The 21,523-nt window shown below is 43.1% G+C and overlaps 1 protein-coding gene across 1 annotated transcript in view; it reads left to right on the top strand.

The window, feature by feature from the left end:
* LOC115459318 (small G protein signaling modulator 2-like) overlaps nucleotides 1-11,329 on the top strand; it is a gene marked incomplete at its 5' end in the record, with an annotated part of 56,613 nt that extends 45,284 nt beyond the window's left edge. Inside the window, one exon of the mRNA XM_030189161.1 lies at nucleotides 11,172-11,329. Coding sequence (XP_030045021.1) covers nucleotides 11,172-11,329 — 158 coding nt within the window. The remainder of the gene's footprint in view (nucleotides 1-11,171) is intronic.
* Between the last annotated feature and the right edge of the window lie 10,194 nt (nucleotides 11,330-21,523).

Raw genomic sequence — 21,523 nt, 5'->3', positions numbered from 1 at the left:
TAAATGTAATTAAACTCTGCAAACCTCCCCTCTTGTTATCCCCTAATTAGAATAATTGACTTTAAGTTAAGAATATAAATGAAAAGATGTGCTGGGGTGGACAGATGTTGGAGAGCATGGGTGGGTATGAAGACTGAATAGGCCCTGCTGTGCCTTCTAGAGGCTATTAATGTTGTAGGCAGTGACAGAAAGTTAAAGTTTTAAAACTATGGGGAAAAGGGTATAAAGACTAGTTAAAGTTTGCTTTTTTAAAATTCTATCTTTATCAATAAACCTACTTAAACCCCAATCTTTAAATCACCAAAGCATAGAAAATAATATTCACTTACCCAGAGAAATGTCCTCTTCTCTCAAACCTTCTCAGACTTGTAGCAGTGTGAGCAAGGGCGGGCCTAGAGCCTTGATAAACAAACCCACACAGATGTTTAAATGTGAAATAAAACAATTTATGTGCAGGGAAATGGACAACCTGTTCCTTTCACAGGTCAGGAGAAAATAAACAAAAAAATCAGTCCCTGTATTTATAAAGATAACTCTTGTGGCCTGCTTGTGCAGGGCTGTGGTGTGCAGTACTCTGGTTCTGAAAGGCAGCACAAAAGCTTGTCTTTGGCTTGGAGTTCCTGAAGAAAAGTTCTGTCTTTCAAAATTCAGCACAATCAGGCTTGGCCTGAGTTCCAAATTAGTTTCAGCAAGGTTCCAACTTGAACTACCTGAGTGTCGTGCCACAAGGTTCATTTCTTAGGCCAGTTCTTTTTAACATTTTTTTGTAATCATTTTCAGACCTGCCAAGTCTCCCACATTCAGCGGGTCATCTCCCGCCAAAGTGGTAAATTCTCCCGCTGAGACACCGTTGGCAGCTCCCCCTTCCACCTAATATTTATTTCCTGGCCACTGCTGCTTCTCCTGTTCAGCAGCAGTGGCTGCGACCAAAAAAAAAATTTTTAAAAGCAAGCGCGGGGCCACAGCAGTCTTCAAGCATGGGCTGTCGGGTCTGCAGCTGCTCCTCTCTCTGCCCCTGGAGGAGCAGGAAGTTGACATTGACTTCCTGCTCCGCTCCAGGAACAGAGAGAGGAGTGGCTGCAGAGCCGAGAGCCCATGCCTCTGAAGGCTGCGGCGGCCCCACGCTTGCTTTTTTTATTTTTTTGTTTGTTAGCTTTTTGTTGTTGTTGTTTTTTGTCACAGCCGCTGCTGCTCAATAGGAGAAGCAGCAGTGGCCAGGAAACGAATATCGGGTGGAAGGGGGAGCAGGAGGTAGAATGGAGAGAGTTCAGAAGATGGGGGGAGAGAAGGAGGGAACATGGAGAAGGGCTGGAGAAAGAGAGAAGCTGCTGAAGATAAGGATGGGGAGAAAGGGGAGGGAGATCCTGGCTGAGAGCAGAAAGAGGGAAGAATCTGGAAGGAAGGGTAGGGAGAGAAAAAGGAGAGACATTGAAGGATGAGGAGAGAGAGGGGAAACATGATGAATGGAAAAGATAGACACTGGATGGAAAGAAGGGGGATAGAGAGAGAGACACTGGATGGATGGAAGGATCGGTAGAGGGGGGTAGATGGATGGAAGGATAAGGAGAGAAAGAGGGAAGACAGATGGAAGGATGGGGAGAGAAAGATGCTGGATGGAAGGATAGGGAGAGAGAGAGAGTGAAAACAAATGGAAGGATGGGGAGAGAAAGATGCTGGATGAAAGGATGGGGAGAGAAAGAGGGAAGATGCTGGATAGAAGGATAGGGAGAGAGAGAGGAGATGGATGAAAGGATGCAGAGAAAAGGGGAGAGACTGGAAGGATGTGGAGAGAGAGAGGGGACACTGAGCAGAAAAGGGGAGAAAGATAGACACTGGATAGAAGGAGGGGGAGAGAGAGATGGAAGGATCAGGAGAGAGGGTGGATGGGGAGAGAAAGGGAAGACGCTGGGTGGAAGGGTAGGGAGAAAAGAGAGGAGACACTGGATGGAAGGATGCAGAAAGAAAGAGGGGAGACACTGGAATGATGGGGAGAGAAAGAGGGGAGCTGCTGGATGGAAAGGGGGAAAGGACTGAGTAGTGAAAGACTGGAGAATAAGAGGAAAGGGCATGGGGCGAACAAGGGTGAGGAAAAGATGAAAAGCCATAGGTAGATGAAGTAAAAAGAAGGAAAGTAAAGAATGGATAGTAAGAATGAATTCAATCTGGACAGAGAGAGAGGCAGAAAAATATTGAAGAAAACAAAGAAAAAGGAGAGAAAAATTACAAATGGACAGGAAACCCTGGCAAGAGAGAAGAGAAGATGAAGGAAAGCAGAATCAAGAGATGGGGAGCAACTTAATTAGAAAAAGTAAATGGCCAGACAACAAAGGTAAAGAAAATAATTTTATTTTTAGTTTAGGACAAAGTAAAATGTGATAGCTGTATTAATAAAGTTTAATAAATGCAAATAAAACACAAAATAGAAAATAAAGACACTTGATTGCATAGGGAGAGGAATGGCCAGTAGGAAAAAGGAAGTGATAATGCCCCTGTATAAGATTCTGCTGAGACCTCATTTAGAATATTGTGTACAGTTCTGGAGACCACACTTTCAAAAAGAGATAATAGGATGGAGTCGGTCCACAAGCCGGCTACTAAAATGGTCAGTGGATTTAGTCAAGGGAAGTCTTGCCTCACCAATCTACTACATTTCTTGGAAGGGGTGAATAGACATGTGGATAAAGGTGAGCCAGTCGATATTGTGTATCTGGATTTTCAAAAGGTATTTGACAAAGTACCTCATGAAAATCATGGGATAGGAGGTAATGTCCTATTGTGGATTAAAAACTGGCTAAAAGATATAAAACAGAGAGTAGGGTTAAATGGTCCATATTCTCAATGGGTTCCCCAGGGGTCTGTGCTGGGACTGCTGCTTTTTATCGTATTTATAAATGATCTAGAGATGGGTGTAACTAATGAGGTAATTAAATTTGCTGATGACTCAAAGTTATTCAAAGTTGTTGAAGTACAAGTGGATTTGAAAAATGGCAAGAGGACCTTATGAGACTGGGCATCCAAATGGCAGATGATGTTTAAATGTGAACAAGTGTAAAGTGATGCATGTGGGAAAGAGAGGCCCAAACCATAGCTACATGGTCCAGGGTCCCACATTAGGAGTCACCGTCCAGGAAAAGGATCTAGGTGTCATCGATGATACGTTGAAACCCTTTGCTCATTGTGCTGTGGTGGCTAAGAAAGCAAATAGAACATTAGGAATTATTAGGAAAGGAATGGAAAACAAAAATGAGAACGCTATATTACCTTTGTATCTCTTCATGGTGTGACCGCACCTCAAGTACTGTGTGCAATTCTGGTCACTGCATCTCAAAAAAGATATAGCGGATTTAGAAAAAGTACCGAGAAGGGTGAAGAAAAGGGGATGGGATTTATTTTATTTATTTATTTGTAGCATTTGTATCCCACATTTTCCCACCAATTTGCAGGCTCAATGTGGCTTACATTTGCCATAGTGGCGATTGCCATTTCCGGTCAGTAGAATTTCCCTAAGAGGAAAGGCTAAAGCAGCTAGGGCTATTTAGCTTGGAGAAGACGGCTGAGAGGAGATATGGTAGAGGTCTATAAAATACTGAATGGAGTGGAACGGGTAGACGAGAATTGCTTGTTTACTCTTTCCAAAACATAGTAGGACTAGGGGGCACATATTGAAGCTTCTAAGTAGTAAATTTGAAACACATCAGAGAAAATATTTCTTCACTCAATGTATAATTAAAGTCTGGAATTGTTGACAGAAAATGTGGTAAAAGCAGTTAGCTTAGCTGGGTTTAAAAAATGTTTGAATAATTTCCCAAACGAGAAGTCCATAAGCCATTATTAAGTTGGACTTGGGGAAAATCCACTTCCTATTTCTAAGGTAAGCAGCCTGAAATCTGTTCTGCTGTTCTGGGATCTTGCCGGGTACTTGTGATCTGGATTGGGCACTGTTGGAAACAGGATGCTGGGTTTAATGGTTTAAGTAGGATACAAAATGTATCTATTTGTTTAGGACTGCATATTCAGCGGTCCTACTTAAATATATAATATAGCTGAAAATCTACTTATAATTAAGTGGTTAAGTCCTTCATTTATCTTTATATGAAGACCATCCTGCTGAATATCGAACTCCTAGTCCCTTGGTCTTTACTACCAGTCTTTGAGGACTGCCAGAGTCAGATTTTCCCTAATGAATATTCACATGACAGATTTGCATGCCTATTTCCATTGTATGCAAACCATTCTCATTTATATTCAATAGGGGGTATCCTGAAAACATGTCATGTTGGTGGCCCTCATTAGCTTCCTGTCCCTTAATGACTAGGATCTTGACCTTCACTTCCAGTCTTTAAGACATGGCTTGGCCCCTTTGTCCATCTTTGTCCCACCTTCTCCCCTTTCCCTCCCAGGATAATGACAGCACTGTTGTCTTCAGGTATGCTTGCCAATGCTTTTCCATTTTTTTTAACATGCTTCATTTTTGCATGTGGCCAAATTTGCAAGTGTTAACATGTGCATATACATACATGTGTATCAGTGTGTACTCCTCTTTGTATAGGCACACACAGAGCATACATATATGTATATCAGAGACAACCAGACCAATGAACATGCTGTTCACTCTAATTCTTCAAGAATCTTTTTTGCCTTTCATCTGAATTCTGAGGTTCTGTGGGGTTCTGCCTTTTGTTTCTCAGACTGCTTTGGGGTGGTCCATTAAAATGATTAAGCAAAGATGACCCTTTAGATTTGCTGCTGAATGGGTTTAATTTTGTCATTTAAAACAATAGAGAAACTGCAATAATGTACACTCGGTCATTCAGCTCCCTACATGAAGAATTAAGGTGAAGAGCATTTTCCATTTGCTTTCCCTTTGCTGGATCTTCAAGGGCTTTTGAATAAGCATGTACCTTTACTGAGTGATTTCATTTTGTAGTATAATTCAGATGCCCACCGTGAAAATGCTTTTGCTGCATTACTGGCTGGATCTGTGTTGGCTGTATGCAAATAAATAGGTAGAGATTTTTTTAAATATGTTGACATGGCATTGCATGACTCATTTTCAAATATCTCCTCTCCAATTTACCTCCCAGCGTAAATTTTGACAGCCTGTCTCGAGGTGATTATCTTTTTATTTGACTTGTATGTTAACGAATCCCACAAAATTTCACACCTGCCTTAATTTATTTCATGGGAGGAGCTGAAAGGCCAGTGGGTGACATGCTTTAAATAAGAAGTTATGTCAATATATGGCTATAACTCCAAAATTTCCAATCTATAGTGACCTAAAGAAGTGATTTTTATTTTGAATTTCACTTTTAAATAAGAAAAAAAAATCTTGTAAGAAAACGCATTTTCCTTCTGTTCATTAGATTAAAAAAAAAAAAACCATTGGGCCCAACACGGAAAGCCATTTATCTGTAAAATGGCGGCTGTTAGCCAGATAAATGTCATAGGCCTATCTCCTGATATTCACTGGTACATTATAGACTGCCTCTACACTCTTCAGATAGTTCCCACTGGTACAAGGGGTGGATTGAAGGTAGAGCCAAAAGTAATCCAGTTACAGTGATATTCAGTCCTAAGTTTGTTCAAACTTTATCCTGATAGAGGCACTGGTCACTGTTAATGCAAAAGTTCAACACCAATCAGTATCTAGATACTAGCGGTCTACCCTTCCACTTGGTGGACTTAACATCTGCCTAAGGCAGCAGTGTTTGGAGCATCATAGCAGTGCGCAGCATTTTATATACAGGAAGTAGGACTCAGCAGTGCTTAAGTGCAGGCCTGTACTGAAAAGCCTGCTAATGTGCTGAGCTTCCTTTAGCTGCTGCCTTGTGTTCTAGTAGGGCAGAGGTAACCCAGAATTAAAAGAAAAAGGAAAGAGATAATGGAAATGAAGGGGAGGGAAGGAGAAGGGGAGATTTTGGCCATCTGTCGGGGGGGGGGGGGGGGGGGGGGGATAGCATCTACAAAGAGACCCGCCACAGCTGTGTTTCAGCACACTCTGATCCTGCTTCAGGGCTCATAAGCAATCTCACTCAAATGCAGAATTACTTGCAGGAGTGAACAGAAGCAAAAACAAGATCCGGTGTGTACACTGTTGTACAGCCATACTCAGTTCCAACAAGAAAGAGAGAAGGGGAAATGCATATCTTGGAGGGGCTGCCTGAAGAGAGTCCTTTTCTTCATCCTTACAGTGTGTTAGTCTCTCCCTCTCTCAGAATTTTAATTTTGACTATTTACCACTTTAATACAGTTAAAATCCTTTATTCCTTATCGTCCATACTAGACCAGTCCAGAACAAGTGGGTGTTTTTTCTGTGAACCTGCGGATGGAGACAGAAAAACAAAATAGTTACAAGTAATTCACCCCTTAAGAGTATCACGCAGCCTTGGAGCTTTCCTAAATACTCTACTTATCACAAATTAACTCCATCCAAATTACAGCTGTTTCTGTAAAGTAAACCATTATCACAGTAAATCCCCAGCCTTCTGCTTGGTATCAGGTGCCTTCCTGCTTTTTTAACATATCCACTAGTTGTTACTCTCTATATTCACAAAGGATATCAATTTACCTTCTCTCTCCCTTAAACTTGTTCATCAAGCTTCTGGCACTGTTAACGGTATCAGTGTTGGAAGGATAATCAAGAAATCATTGTCAATCAGGTTATACCCATTGATTATGATCTGTTTTATTCTGGGTCTCTCCTTTGCAAGATTAATCCATTGAATTAGGTCTACAACCAACTAGTACATCAGGGAAAAACAATCCTGTACCCTGAAGGAAAAAGCTAAATCACTGAATTCCAAATAGGTAAGGAAGTACATTGAATTCCACCCACAGAGTAAATCTGAACAGGTTCTCAGATCTTACACTAAAACTACACAAAAACTACCTGCTCCCTATATTCCACAGAATAGGTGTAGGAGAAAAATATAGGGTTGGTAGCTTGACAGGCCATTTATTTTATTTTCACAAGTACAACAACCCCTACACTTGGAACTAGGGTAAAGAAACAAAGAGCCCCGAAAGCTACTGCTTTCATTACAGCTTCTGCCTCTGTCCAGACCAAATCCTTGGACCATGACAACATTCTGGTTTCGTGTGATAAATGTAGATACATTGAATCCATCGTGAAAGAAGTACAAGAACTAAGAGAAGAAGTGGCAAGACTAAGAAATATCTGGGACAACCGGAAATTTGTCACGGAGATACAAGTCAAAACATTGGGGGACTTCCAGCAAAGGGAGAGAAGATCTTGGGCAGACAGAGCACAGCTGGAAGCAGGTCACCAGGTCCTACAAGATCAGCCCTCCAACTCCATCTTCTGTTGAACTAAAAAATCAGTTCACAGCCCTGGAGGTAGAAGAGCTAGAAACATCTAAAAAACAGGAGGAAACAGCGACCAAAAATGCCAACACCGCTGGACAAGTGGCCAAAAAGAAGGGTAAGGTAGTGGTGGTTGGAGATTCACTTCTGAAGGGTAGTGAAGCGCCCATCTGCCGACCGGACATGTTGTCCAGGGAGGTGTGCTGTCTGCATGGTGCCAACATTCATGATATTGTGGAAAGATTGCCTAGACTCATCAAGCCTGCTGACCACTCTCCTATGCAACTCATCCATGTTGGCACAAATGATACTGCTAAATATCCTACTGAACATATCATATGAGACTTCATGGCTTTGGGTCAGAGGGTGAAGCATCTAGGTACGCAGGCGGTGTTCTCATCTATCCTCCCTGTCGAAGGTAAAGGCCGAATGAGAGCAGCTCACATCTTGGAGATAAATATGTGGTTGGTGCCGATGAGAGTGCTTTGGTTTCTTAGACCATGGAATGATTTTCCAAGAGCTACTGAGCAGTGATGATGTCCATCTGTCAAGGAAAGGACAGAGTGTCTTCAGCAACAGACTAGCTAAAGTACTAAGGAGCGCTTTAAACTAAAATTGTTGGGCATGGGTAAAGAAGGCCACAAAGCCATAATTAACCCCAAGGAAGGTAGGATATTAAAGTCAACTAACCTATGTTAGAAAATTACATAAAAGTAAGAGGAAAAGAAGGCCTTAGAAACTGGAGTGGTCCTGGAGAACTGGAGAAGGGCGAATTTGGTTCCTTTGCACAAGAATGGAAGTAAGGAGGAAGTTGGGAATTACAGACCTGTCAGTCTGACCTCGGTGGTGAGTAAGCTAATGGAAACGCTACTAAAGTGGAGGATTGTGAGATTTCTCGAACTGAATGGGATGCAGGACCTGAGGCAGCATGGCTTCACTAGTGGCAGGTCATGTCAGACAAATCTGACTGACTTCTTCGACTGTGTGACCAAACAGTTGGATGTGGGAGGGGCGCTTGATGTGGTATACTTGGATTTCAGCAAAGCCTTAGACACAGTTCCGCACAGGCAACTGATAATAAATTGAGTGCTCTTGGTATGGGGAAAGGGAAATGGGACTTGATATACCGCCTTTCTGAGGTTTTTGCAACTACATTCAAAGCGGTTTACATATATTCAGGTATATATATTCAGGTACTTATTTTGTACCAGGAGCAATGGAGGGTTAAGTGACTTGCCCAGAGTCACAAGGAGCTGCAGTGGGAATTGAACTCAGTTCCCCAGGATCAAAGTCCACTGCACTAACCACTAGGCTACTCCTCCACACAATTGGGACCAATTGGATTAAAAATTGGTTGAATGGAAGGAGACAGAGGGTAGTGATAAATGGAGCTTGCTCTGAAGAAAAGGATGTTGTCAGTGGAGTAGCACAGGGATCGGTCCTTGGACCGGCTCTTTGTAATGTCTTTGAGTGATATTGCGGAAGGGCTGTCTGGTAAGGTTTGTCTCTTTGCAGATGATATCAAACTCTGCAATAGGGTGGACACCCTGTAGGGTGTGAATGACATGAGGAAGGACCTAGTGAATCTGGAGGAATGGACCGATATTTGGCAACTGAGATTTAATCCCAAAAATGCAGGGTCATGCATTTGGGTCGCAAGAATCCAAGGGAATGGAAAGCACGGGGTACAAATGTAACAAAATAAATAAATATAGGGAGTGAAGTGCTTCAGTGTACGAAGGAAGAGCAGGATTTGGGGGTGATTGTGTCTGATGACCTTAAAGCTTCCAAACAGGTAGAAAAAGCAATGATCAAAGCCAGAAGGATGCTTGGGTGCATAAAAAGGGATGACCAGCAGGAAAAGGAAGTGTCTGAGCAGAGCACATTTCTCACTACATCCAACTGTTTATTTTTCTGTTTTGCATTAGATCTCTTCTTGCTTCAACCTAAGGAGACATTTGCAGTTTACTTCTAGTGCTTTCCACTGAATTCATCAAGCATATCTCCATGCTTCACGGTGCTATGCGGTACTGTTCCTCATTAATTCTTGAGACCTTTCTTTCCATACCTGTCGATGATAGTGGTGTACTCCATAGTTTTGTTTCTGATTAGTTCTTAGTTCTCCCAGAACTATTCTGTTTTCTCTTCAGAATTTTTGTCCCACCATTCTTGGGACACTGCTTCTTCTGGACTGGTCTTATATGGATGCTAAGGAAAGAAAAATTATGTTTTTACCTGGTAATTTTCTTGCCTTTAGATTTTTAGTTCTTTTTTTGACAGATTCCTTTGATTCCGTATTCTGGCTTCTCTAATGAACATTATTTCATGCATCTCCTGCCTCAATGAAATACCTGTATGTCGGTAGAGTATATACTTTCTTTATTGATGAAGTTATTGGCTGAATAAGACATGATTTTATAAGCTTTCAATATTGACCAAGTGCAGAACATTCCATGGCTGCATGATATTCATGATACTCTGTCTTCATCCTCTGGACTGGTCAGGTAGGACTAAAGGAAATAAAAATATCAGGTAAGATCATTTTTTTAAATTTTGAAAGTAACCCTGCACCAGCAAATCAGAGTCCCTCAGAAAGGGGACACTTCTTTGACAGACAGTGGATGTGTTTTGTATCTCTCTGCTTTTCCCCTTGAAACCTTTGCATTGTTGTTTGACTTGTGTGAACCTTTTGTAGCAGCAGCCACCTTCCCTCCCTTCTTTTCCAAACAAATGCACACCTAGTACACCTGGTACTGTAGATCTGGGATCCTGACCTGAGCCAGTAAAGGGCAATAAATTCTTAATGTTATGAGCTCTGTGATGTTGGTCCAGGTTGTCCCTTCTGGAGACTGTGAAGCTGAATAATCAAAAATGTTTCCCTTGGCACAGAATGGGAGAAAAACTTAGATTAAATCAGCGCCTTTAGAGAGTGATTTTATAACAGGGTGTCTATGTTCCGTAAACATTTTTAAATGGCTATTTTGTGCTTTTTTTGTGTGTGTCTCTCTTGAAACATATCACAGCTGTGATGGCCTAAGCTGGGCAGCGGTATTCCACAGCTTAAACTGGACAGTCTGTCTGCTTGATGAATGGTTTAGTACAGAGGTTTCTAACCCAGTTCTCAGAATAATTCCTAGTGATGCACAAATGTTCTAGCATAAAGGTGAAACTTGCTGTGCGCCTAGTTTAGGTGGCAGAAATGCCTGTTCTATTAATTTGCATATGGAATTGGCCTGTAATAGCGAAAAGTATGTGCTGTGTTTTGATGGTATGTACTTTGCAGTGGGTGTGCGCATGGGCAGAGTTTGGATTGAACCCACAAATAACACATGATGGTATTCTATAATCTACACATTATGGCTAACAGCCAGGTGCAGACATTTACACCATCTCTAGGGATGGTATAAGTGAAAGTACCATAAATATAAGTACATTTTCTGCCACATGCACTAGGTGCCCCTTATAGAATTACCCTCTATGTGCATATGTCATAGCTTTGCCCACACACTACTCCCAGGAATGCCTACACTTGGAATGTGTTAAACGATGCATGATCATGTCTGCACACGTATTTGTACATATGTGCCATTTTAGTACTTGTTTATATATAGGAAGTACTTTACGAAATTACCCCGTATGTGTATATTCAATGTACAAAAATAATGTTGAATTTGAAAAGTGATTAAAGTGCACTGCGTGTCGTAGTGCTGTCTGAGAATCATAGTTTATACTGTTACCTCTACCCCAGTGACAAAACTAACACATCTCTGTCTTCCCTTGAGCAAGAATAAGTCTTGCATTGCGTAATGTAATGTAATCACAAGCATCTTTTCTTTTCTTTTTGGAAGGTACAGGTGACAGGATAGACACACATGGCCTCAGCACTAGTCTCTTGCCATGGCAGCTGACCGAATACTGTAGCCAGGGTTCCTCGTGCCTTTCCTGTTCATCCGGCAGCTCCCCATATGATATACCTAGCTGCTGCAGCTGTATACACGACAGGTAAAGCTGCTCCTCCTGAGTTACAAAGATGTGGGGGTTGGGGAAGATAGTGTGTATACAGCTTTAGAGAGATAAACACAAATAAGTAAATGAATGTTTTTTATTATTCTCACAATAAATCCACTCTGTAATTATATCACTGGAAAATCATTAGGTTATTAGCTGTACTCATATAATGAATTCTCTCAATCTGCCACCTTGTTACAGCCAGAGAACACCAAACTGTATTCTCTGAGAAGAAAACAAAAACCCTTTCCCTTTCCTCTGATTAACTGTTCCAGTTACCTTCTAAGTACACACCCCTCCCAGTTCTCTTAGATGATAAAATTCTAGCCTGCTTGTGGTATTCAAATCAACCTCTGAAATTTTGCTGAAAAACATATACCGTGTGTTTTCAAAGTCCAGTTTGGCTTATGGTCACTAGGAGGAGGAGGGGAAAAGGGGAGGAAAAAACATCAGTGGCTCATTCTTCTCAGTTGCTGTTGGGAAATTCAAGCTGAACTGCATTCACTTCAGATAAGGTGCTGCCTGTCATTCCCTAGACCTTCGGCCTTTTCTTAGCCACATACATAAGTACATAAATATTGCCATACTGGGACAGACCGAAGGTCCATCAAGACCAGCATCCTGTTTCCAACAGTGGCCAAACCAGGTTACAAGTACCTGGCAAGATACCAAAACAGTACAATGCATTTTATGCTGCTTATCCTAGAAATAAGCAGTGGATTTTCCCCAAATTCATTTTAATAATGGTCTATGGACTTTTCCTTTAGGAAGCCATCCAAACTTTTTTAAAACCCCGCTAAGCTAACTGTTGTTACTACATTCTCTGGCAACAAATTCCAGGGTTTATTTACACATTGAGTGAAGAAATATTTTCTCCGATTCATTTTAAATTTACTACTTTGTAGCTTCATTTCATGCCCCTGGTCCTAGTACTTTTAGAAAGAGTAAACACTTATGATTCAAATCTACCTGTTCCATTCCCCTCAGCCATCTCTTCTCCAAGCTGAAGAGCCCTAACCGCTTTAACCTTTCCTCATAGGAACGTTGTCTCAACAACTTTTTCATTTTTGTCACCATTCTCTCTGTACCTTTTCTAATTCCACTATATCTTTTTTGAGATGCGGCGACCAATTGAACACAATATTCAAGGTGCAGTCACACCATGGAGCGATGCAAAGGCATTATATTGTCCTCATTTTTGTTTTCCATTCCTTTCCTAATAATACCTAACATTACTTTGCTTTCTTAGCCGCCGCAGCACACCGAGCAGAGGGTTTCAACATATCATCAACAATGACACCTAGATCCCTTTCTTGGTCTGTGATTCCTAACGTGGAACCTTGCATGACGTAGCTATAATTCGAGACACAAATGATGGGATTTCAGCGGGCCGAACCGTATAATCGAAACATGCATCACTTTGCACTTGCTCACATTAAACGTCATCTGCCATTTAGACCCCAGTCTCGTAAGGTCCTCTTGTAATTTTTCACAATCCTCCCACAATTTAACGACTTTGAATAACTTTGTGTCGTCAGCAAATTTAATTACCTCATTAGTTACTCCCATCTCTAGGTCATTTATAAATATGTTAAAAAGCAGTGGTCCCAGCACAGACCCCTGGTGAACCCTCCATTGAGAATACTGACCAGTTAACCTTACTCTCTGTTTTCTATTTTTTAACCAGTTTTTAATCCACAATAGAACACTACCTTCTCTAACACTACCTTCTCCAATTTCCTCTGGAGCCTTTCATGAGGTACTTTGTCAAACGCCTTCTGAAAATCCAGATACACAATATTAACCTGCTCACCATTATCCACATGTTTGTTCACCCCTTCAAAGAAATGTAGTAGATCGGTGAGGCAAGATTTCCCTTCACTAAATATATGTTGACTTTCCAGCTTATTTTCGAAAGAGACGGACGCCCATCTTCCGACAGAAATCGGGAGATGGACGTCCGTCCGTCTCAAAAACAGGTATAATCGAAAGCTGAATTTGGACGGCCCCAACTGCTTTCCGTCACGGGGACGGGCGAAATTCTCGGGGGCGTGGCCGAATGGTAGCGAAGGCGGGACAGGGGCGTTCTGGGGCGTGGTTAACAGATGGACCTCTGCGCCTGATAATGGAAAGAAGCAAGACGTCCCCGACAAGCATTTAGTCCACACAAAGTTGGTCCTGTTTTTTTCACGACCAAGCTTCCAAAAAGTGCCCAAACTGACCAGATGACCACCGGAGGGAATCGGGGATGATCTCCCCTGTCTCCCCCAGTGGTCACTAACCCCCCCTCCCACCCTAAAAAACAAACTGTTTAAATATTTTTTCCAGCCTCTATGTCAGCCTCAAATACCATACCTAGCTCCATGACAGCAGTATGCAGGTCCCCCGAGCAATTTTAGTTTAGTTGGTGCTCTGAATGGCTGACAGAAACTTGGAGGGACTTAATGGAAAGGGAAGGAGGTCTAGGCAGCTGAATAAGTGGTGCAGTGGTTAGAGCACAGGTCTTGTAATCAGAAGGTGGCTGGTTCAAATCCCACTATTACTATTGTTTTAATTTGGATGTCCCTGACTGCACTTGCATGTTTTGTTTTGTTTTTTTTTGGACGTCCCTGACTGCACTTGCATGTTTTTTTTCTCTTCCGCTTTTTGCTCTCTGCATGGGTCCCGCGCAGCACCAACTAAACTAAAATTGCTCCGGGGACCTGCATACTGCTGTCATGGAGCTAGGTATAATATTTGAGGCTGGCATAGAGGCATCTCAGGGGGACCAGTGCACTATGAATGCTGGCCCCTCCCACGACCAAATGGCTTGAATTATGTCCGTTTTTGAGATGGCCGGCAGCGGTTTTGATTATCGCTGAAAACCGCGGACGGCCATCTCTAGGTCCAGCGATCTCACCATTTGTGTCGTCTATCTCTAGAGTCGACACAAATGATGGGATTTCAGCGGGCCGAACCGTATAATCGAAACCGAAGATGGACGGCCATCTCGTTTCAATTTTACGGTTCGCTCCTCCTCTTCGCAGAGCCGTCTCCGGAGATGGACGTTTTTGCACATGGGCGTTCATGTTCGATTATGCCCCTCTTTGTCTTATTAATCCATGCTTTTCAATATGCTCTGTAATCTTGTTCTTAATAATAGTCTCTACCATTTTGCCCGGCTCTGACGTCAGACTCTCACCGGTCTATAATTTCCTGGATCTCCTCTGGAACCTTTTTTAAAAATTGGTGTTACATTGGCCACCCTCCAATCTTACGGTACCACGCTCGATTTTAAAGATAAATGACATATTACTAACAATAGCTCTGCAAGGATACTTCTGATTCCATATTGCCTTTTTCTCCAAAAGGGGCATTTCCACGCAATCCTCATCTAGCAGGACTTCATTCAACCTCCAGAAACATAGTGTCCGATCTACACATGGTCCTTTATTCTTGAACCAAATGGGAGCATGGTCCGACCACACTATGGCATCTATTTCCACTTGTTCCACCTTAGCAAGAAAAGTTTTATAAAAAAAAAAAAAAAATAGTCAACACTCGAAAAGGTGGTGTTTGTTGCAGAGTAATAAGTAAAAATTCTGCTAGATTTATGAAAGTACTGCTATGCGTCAACAAGACCCATGCACTCCACCATTGCCTGCAAGGCTTTCCTATCAGACTACTTATACAGTAGTTGAGCTGACAAGTCTAATTTGGGACGCAAGGTCACATTAAAATCCCCTCCCAAAATCCACATCCCATTTGTCCATTACATCAGAGTGTGCTCCACATAAAAGGATGATTGTGTTTCATTTGGAGCATAAATGGAGACTAAATTATAAGTTGTTTCCTGAATGGCCATCTGCACAGCCAAAAATTGGCCCTGAGGGTCACTTTGAACCTGTTGTATTACTGGTTGAACTAGATATTAGAATACTCACCTCCCGGTTTTTCAACAAAGGATGGGAGGCGAGAATTGCAGCAGGTACCCCCTATGGCCCAACAGATGCTGACGATGCTTCAATAGATGAGTCTCTTGCAACAGAGGCTGATAATCTCGACAGCTCTTTAAAAATAGATTGCCTATTGTAAGGTGAGTTTAGCCCCCAAACATTCAGGGACACTATTTTTAGTTCACCCATACAGCCAACAGGTGTTCAAAAGCATGGTATCTCATATCCCCGTCCCAGATTCTCTGCATGCATAATTCCCTAGACATTTCCCCTTGTAAACTTCCCAAATCTACCCTCCCCAACTCTCCCCCCTCTTCAAACCCCCACCTCCCATCCTCCCCACTCACCTCCCCCTTGTCCTCTTCATTTCCCCTCATACTATTTCCTCCTCTCATAACTGGTATACTGAAGAACCTGTGAAAGGAAGTGAGGACACCCCCCCCCCCCCACCAACTGCCATTACTCTTAGCATGCAAGCATGCCCTTCCTACACACATAATCAGTTCATGCAAAACTTCACAGTGCAATTCACACACCCTCCCAATCTTTGCTGGCATTGCTCCATCTTAATAGCCTAGGTGTGTAGGCTAAGGATATAATAACAAGATATTATACTACATTACAGGGCAATGCACCATAATGCACTACTACTACTACTTAACACTTCTAAAGCGCTACCAGGGTTACGCAGCGCTGTACAGTTTAACACAGAGGACAGTCCCTGCTCAAAGGAGCTTACAATCTAAAGGACAAAAAGTGCAGTCAATCAAATTGGGGCAGTCTAGATTTCCTGAATAGAAGTATAATGGTGAGTGCACGGTTATCACCATTGTCTCTCCAATACTGAGTACTGGGGGGAACTGAATATAAATGTACATCAAAAAGTCCACTTCTTACACCCCACACATACTCTGGGATGATCATCTCCGAAACCAGCTGTTAAAGCAACCAGACCACCTCTGGTTACCATGATTCAGTGTGATATGGCAGTCCAGGGTGCAAATTCCAGCACTGCAAGCAGCAGTTTTTACTGGTGGTAATTCTTTGCCATTTAGGGCAGGACTGGAACTTTTCCCGGCGTGGTGTCGGCTCCTTCACCAACTGCGGTCAAAGCTGCAGCGCCTCTTCCTTAGATCGAATTCTGTGAAGTTGCCCATCACAAGAGAAGACCAGCACAAAGGAGAATTGCCATCTGTACCTCACCCCATCGGAGCGCAGCTTTTCTATTCCCCTCGCCGCCTCAGGGTTGCACTTGCAGTATCCTGATACTGATAAATTATAAGTATTCCACACACAGGCATCCTTCTTGCAGCCTTTAAAACAGCTTCTTTCACTTTAAAACTTTGTAAACAGGCCACAGTATCCCTCACTTGATTGTTTCTAGCCTTTCCCAGGCACCAATGAGCCTACACTATTTCAATGCGTTCCTCAGGGATTTTTTCTCCACCTTCTGAGAGCAGGAAACTGGCTATACTCTGCACCACCGCTTCACAGTTCAGATATTCTGGGGTCTTTGGCAGTCCTCTTATATTACATCTTTGAGACCTATTTTCTAGGTCCTCTAATTTCAGAGACAGATCATTATTAATGGTCATTAAATCCTCAATGCGTTGTCTAGAGTAGTGGGAGGCTCAGAGTGTTCTTCCAGAATGTGCTCTGACTCCTCTATTCATTTGCCAAGCTCAGCAATATCACTCCTGAGGCCACTCCCCAGAGTCGCCAGGGCTTCATGCAGTGCTTTAATATCAGTTTTAATCTCCAACAGCCACTCCCGAATCTCTCCTGCCGAGAAGACCTCTCCCGGGATCGGCCCCGAGGTCACTGATGTTCCCTCAGTCTCTGTTGTAATTGCGTCTCCCAAGCGGTGCTGATCCGCCATCTTGCCCTGCTCTTCCCGCAGAGCCTGCAAAGCCGCCGAGTAAGAGAAACGGGTGAAATCCATGCTTTTTACCTTAGACGCCGTCAGAATCAAAATTGTAAGTGCCGAGAGACCCCTTGCCCCACGGGGACATGCCTTTGTAATTTGGATGACTGTGATTTTTGGCGATTTGGTCTCGGGGAGAGGGGAGCAGCGCTCTCAGGCTGCCATCTCAAAATTCTCATCAGGGGTGTGTTAAGGGTGGGATCTGGGCGTTCTTAACACTTGGATGTTTTTCTGTTATAATGGAACAAAACAAAAACATTCAGGGCTGTAAGGTGGACATTTTGGTCTAGACCAGTTTTAATAACGAATAAGCCACACAAAAAAAGGTGCCCTAAATGACAAGATGGCCACTGCAGGAATAAAGGAATGACACCTCCTTACACCTTCAGTGTCCTTTCTCACCCCACAATGAAACAGTACATACCAGCCTGTACGACAGCTTCAGATGTTATGACCAGTCCTATTAGAGCAGCAAAAAGGTTCCTGGAATAGCCTAGTGGTGGGTACAGTGCACTGTAGAGAAGGTGACCCAGGCCCATAATCCACTGTAACTATTACCGCGTGAACCGATACTCTCATATCATCCCTCTCCTCAAGTCGCTTCACTGGCTCCCGATCCGCTATCGTATACAGTTCAAGCTTCTCTTATTGACCTTCAAATGCACTCAATCTGCAGTCCCCCATTACCTCTCTACCCTCCTATCCCCCTATGTTCCCACCCGTAACCTCCGCTCTCAGGGCAAATTACTCCTATCTGTACCCTTCTCCACCACCGCTAACTCCAGACTCCGCCCGTTCTGCCTCGCATCACTTTATGCCTGGAACAGACTTCCCGAGCCCATACGCCATGCGCCCTCCCTGCCCATTTTCAAGTCCTTACTCAAAGCCCATCTCTTCTCCCTTGCTTTTGGCGCCTAACTACCTTTCCCATTCATGATACCTACACTGACTACATAGTTTGTTACCTTTAGATTGTAAGCTCTCTTGAGCAGGGACTGTCCTTCCCCTTGTTAAACTTGTACAGCGCTGTGTAACCCTAGTAGCGCTATAGAAATGCTAAGTAGTAGTAGTAGTGGTGGTGGAATATGTCACCCCCCCCCCCCCACACACACACACACTGTAGGCACTTATAGGTGAGACCTGCAGCCATAAGGGCTGTTGTAGTGGTGTCTACTACTACTTAACATTTCTAGAGCGCTACTAGGGTTACGCAGCGCTGTACAAATTAATAACTAAGGACGGTCCCTGCTCAGAAGAGCTTACAATCTAAAGGACGAAATGTCAAGTTGGAGTAGTCTAGACTTCCTGAGTAGAGGTATGGTGATTAGGTGCTGAAGGCGACATTGAAGAGGTGGGCTTTGAGCAATGATTTGAAGATGGGTAGGGAGGGGGCCTGGCGTATGGGCTCAGGGAGTTTGTTCCAAGCATGGGGTGAGGCGAGGCAGAAAGGGCGGAGCCTAGAGTTGGCGGTGGTGGAGAAGGGTACTGAAAGGAGGGATTTGTCTTGAGAGCAGAGGTTACGGGTAGGGACGTAAGGGGAGATGAGGGTAGAGAGGTAAGGAGGGGCTGCAGATCGAGTGCATTTGTAGGTGAGTAGGAGAAGCTTGAACTGTATGCGGTATCTGATCGGAAGCCAGTGAAGTGACTTGAGGAGAGGGGTGATATGAGTATATCGGTCATAGTATAGTTGGGTACAGTAGGTTTTCATGGGTTTTGAAGGGTTCACCATACAATATAAGGGGTTAATGGTGAGTTGTCTAATGTTCCTTTAATTCCTGGTTATCTCTGTGACTGGGACACTCAATGAAGTTACATGGAAATAGGAGGAAATATTTTTTCACTCAGCGAATTGTTAAGCTCTAGAATGAATTGCCAAAGGATGTGGTAACAGTGGTTAGTGTATCTAGGCTTAAAAAAGGTTTAGGTAAGTTCCTGGAGGAAAAGTTCATAGTCTGTTACTGAGACAGACTTGGGGAAGCCACGGTTTGCCCTGGAATTGGTAGCAATGGAATGTTGCTACTATTTGGGTTTCTGCCACGCACTTGTGTCCTGGATTGGCCACTGTTGGAAACGGGATACTGGGCTGGATGGAACATTTATCTGACCCAGTATGGCTATTCTTATGATCTTATGTTCTTATCAATTCCCACTGTAACATTAAGTCACTCTCTACCTTAAGTGTCTGTTCATTAGAATCCTGCCTCCCTACCTTCCTATTTAAGGGTTCTTTTTACTAAGCTATGGCAAAAAGGGGCCTGTTTTGACATTCTCTGAGGCCCCCTTTTACCGCAGTGGGTAAAAAGCCATTTTTAAAAAAAAGAAATGGACATGCAGCAAGTGAAGCACTTCACCGCACCCATTTTGGGTGGGAGCACTTACCACCAGCCATTGAGGTGACGGTAAGGGCTCCCGCGCTACCCTGGCAGTAACCAGGCAGTGGAGGGCACTGCCCGATTATTGCCAGGTACACACGGAAATAGCTTGCAGTGGGGGTATGAACACCTGGCTACTTCCCTTTTTTTTTTTTTTCCAATTCTTTTTTTATTGGTATAGATTTATCTTACATTACGCAAAGCTAGATAATAAAACAACATTACACATCATGTCTGGTTTACTTGTCTAACATCTGAAACTATCCCTATACCTTCCCGTCCCAACCTCCCCCTCCCCCCTCCCCCCTCCCCCCCTCCCGTATCATGGTGGTGCTGCTTGCTGTTCCTTAAATTGTTCATAGGACTGCCATAATTTGCCAAAGGGTCCCATTCTTCCTCTTCTGATAGCTGTCAGTTTAGCCATTTGATACAGAAAGTCCACTCTCTGCAACACTTTTTGCATATCCGGCGACTGTTGTTTTTTCCAATTTCTTGCTATAGCAATTTTTGCCGCGACCAGATATTGTGTCGCCAGTCTATGCTGCACCCCCGTCGTTGAGCTCGGCTTGATATGGAGCAAACAATTTTCGGGCTTGCATGGGTAGGGTTGCTGGATCACTTTAGAAATTATTGTGATAATTGCCTTCCAATAATCCAGTATTCTGGGGCATTCCCACCAGATGTGCATAAATGTTCCCTTCTCTCCACAGTTTCGCCAACAGTCTGCTGATACCTCTGGATATATACGATGCAATCTCTCTGGCGTATAATACCACCAGTAATATATCTTATATCCATTCTCGATTGCACTCTGAGCCAAAGATGGTTTAAAGAGATACCTATATCCTCTCTTCCAACAGTCTTTAGTTATTGTGGTTTGCAATGCTGTTTCCCATCTATTCACATACATTGTTTGGGGGTCAGTATGACTTAACAGAGCTAGATATAGACGCGATATGCTCCCTCTACCCCCGCCCTTCTCTAATGCATTTTCTAGAGATGTTTTCCCCAGTTCCAACTCTTCTCGTGCCTTGCTAAGGATATAATTACGGATACAACAGTAATATACTTGATCTCTGGCTTGCAGCCCGTATTCCTCCTGCAATATTGGAAAGTCTACCACTTTGTCCTCATCCCATAATTGACCTAAATTGTAGAGCCCTGCGCGTGCCCATTGTTTGTAGCTAATTTCTGACCCTCCAAGCGGAAACCCAGGAGCCCTACCTATTCCTGTCTTGTGAAAGTATTTTCTTTCAGGAAACCATTTCCTCCTAATTTGATGCCATGTGGTTAAAATGTGCCTAATTCCTATGGGCGCCCTTCTACCTAAACTCCCAAGCTCCTTGTCCAAAGACCATAGAATGTCTCCTATTTCTCTCATTCCCAACCATGCTCTCTCCCAATGCAGCCATTTCTTGGTAACCGCCGGGTGCCAATCGGCTAGAATTCTTAGTTGGGCAGCCTGATAGTATAATAGGAAATTGGGCACTCCCATCCCTCCTCTCTCTTTTGGTTGGTACATAATATTGCGTTTCACCCTCGGTGGTCTCTTTCGCCATATAAAAGCGAACATTTTTCTGTTTAAATGCTTAAAAAAGCTTCGAGGGATAGGGATGGGTAGTGCCATAAAAAGATATAGGATCTTTGGTAGAATAATCATTTTTATCGCATTAATGCGCCCCGTCCAGGATATATTTAAACCTTCCCATCTATCCAGTTCACCAAATAGTTCTTTCACTTTTTGAGGATAATTGGCCTCATATAATTCCTCCAACTTAGGAGTAACCTGTATCCCGAGATACCTTATAGACTTAGTGGCCCATATAAAGGGGAGATCAGCTTTGAGCCGTACTACCTCCTGATTCGGGACTGTGAGATTTAGAATCTCTGTTTTATTAATATTTACCTTGAAGCCCGATTGCGCCCCATATTGTTTCATTATCTCTATGGCCTGTTTTATG

This window comes from Microcaecilia unicolor, unplaced genomic scaffold (genome assembly GCF_901765095.1).
Source record: "Microcaecilia unicolor unplaced genomic scaffold, aMicUni1.1, whole genome shotgun sequence".
Taxonomy (NCBI): Eukaryota; Metazoa; Chordata; class Amphibia; order Gymnophiona; family Siphonopidae; genus Microcaecilia; species Microcaecilia unicolor.
The sequence above is the reverse complement of the archived record's forward strand: the minus strand, read 5'-3'. Positions and strand labels throughout refer to the sequence as shown.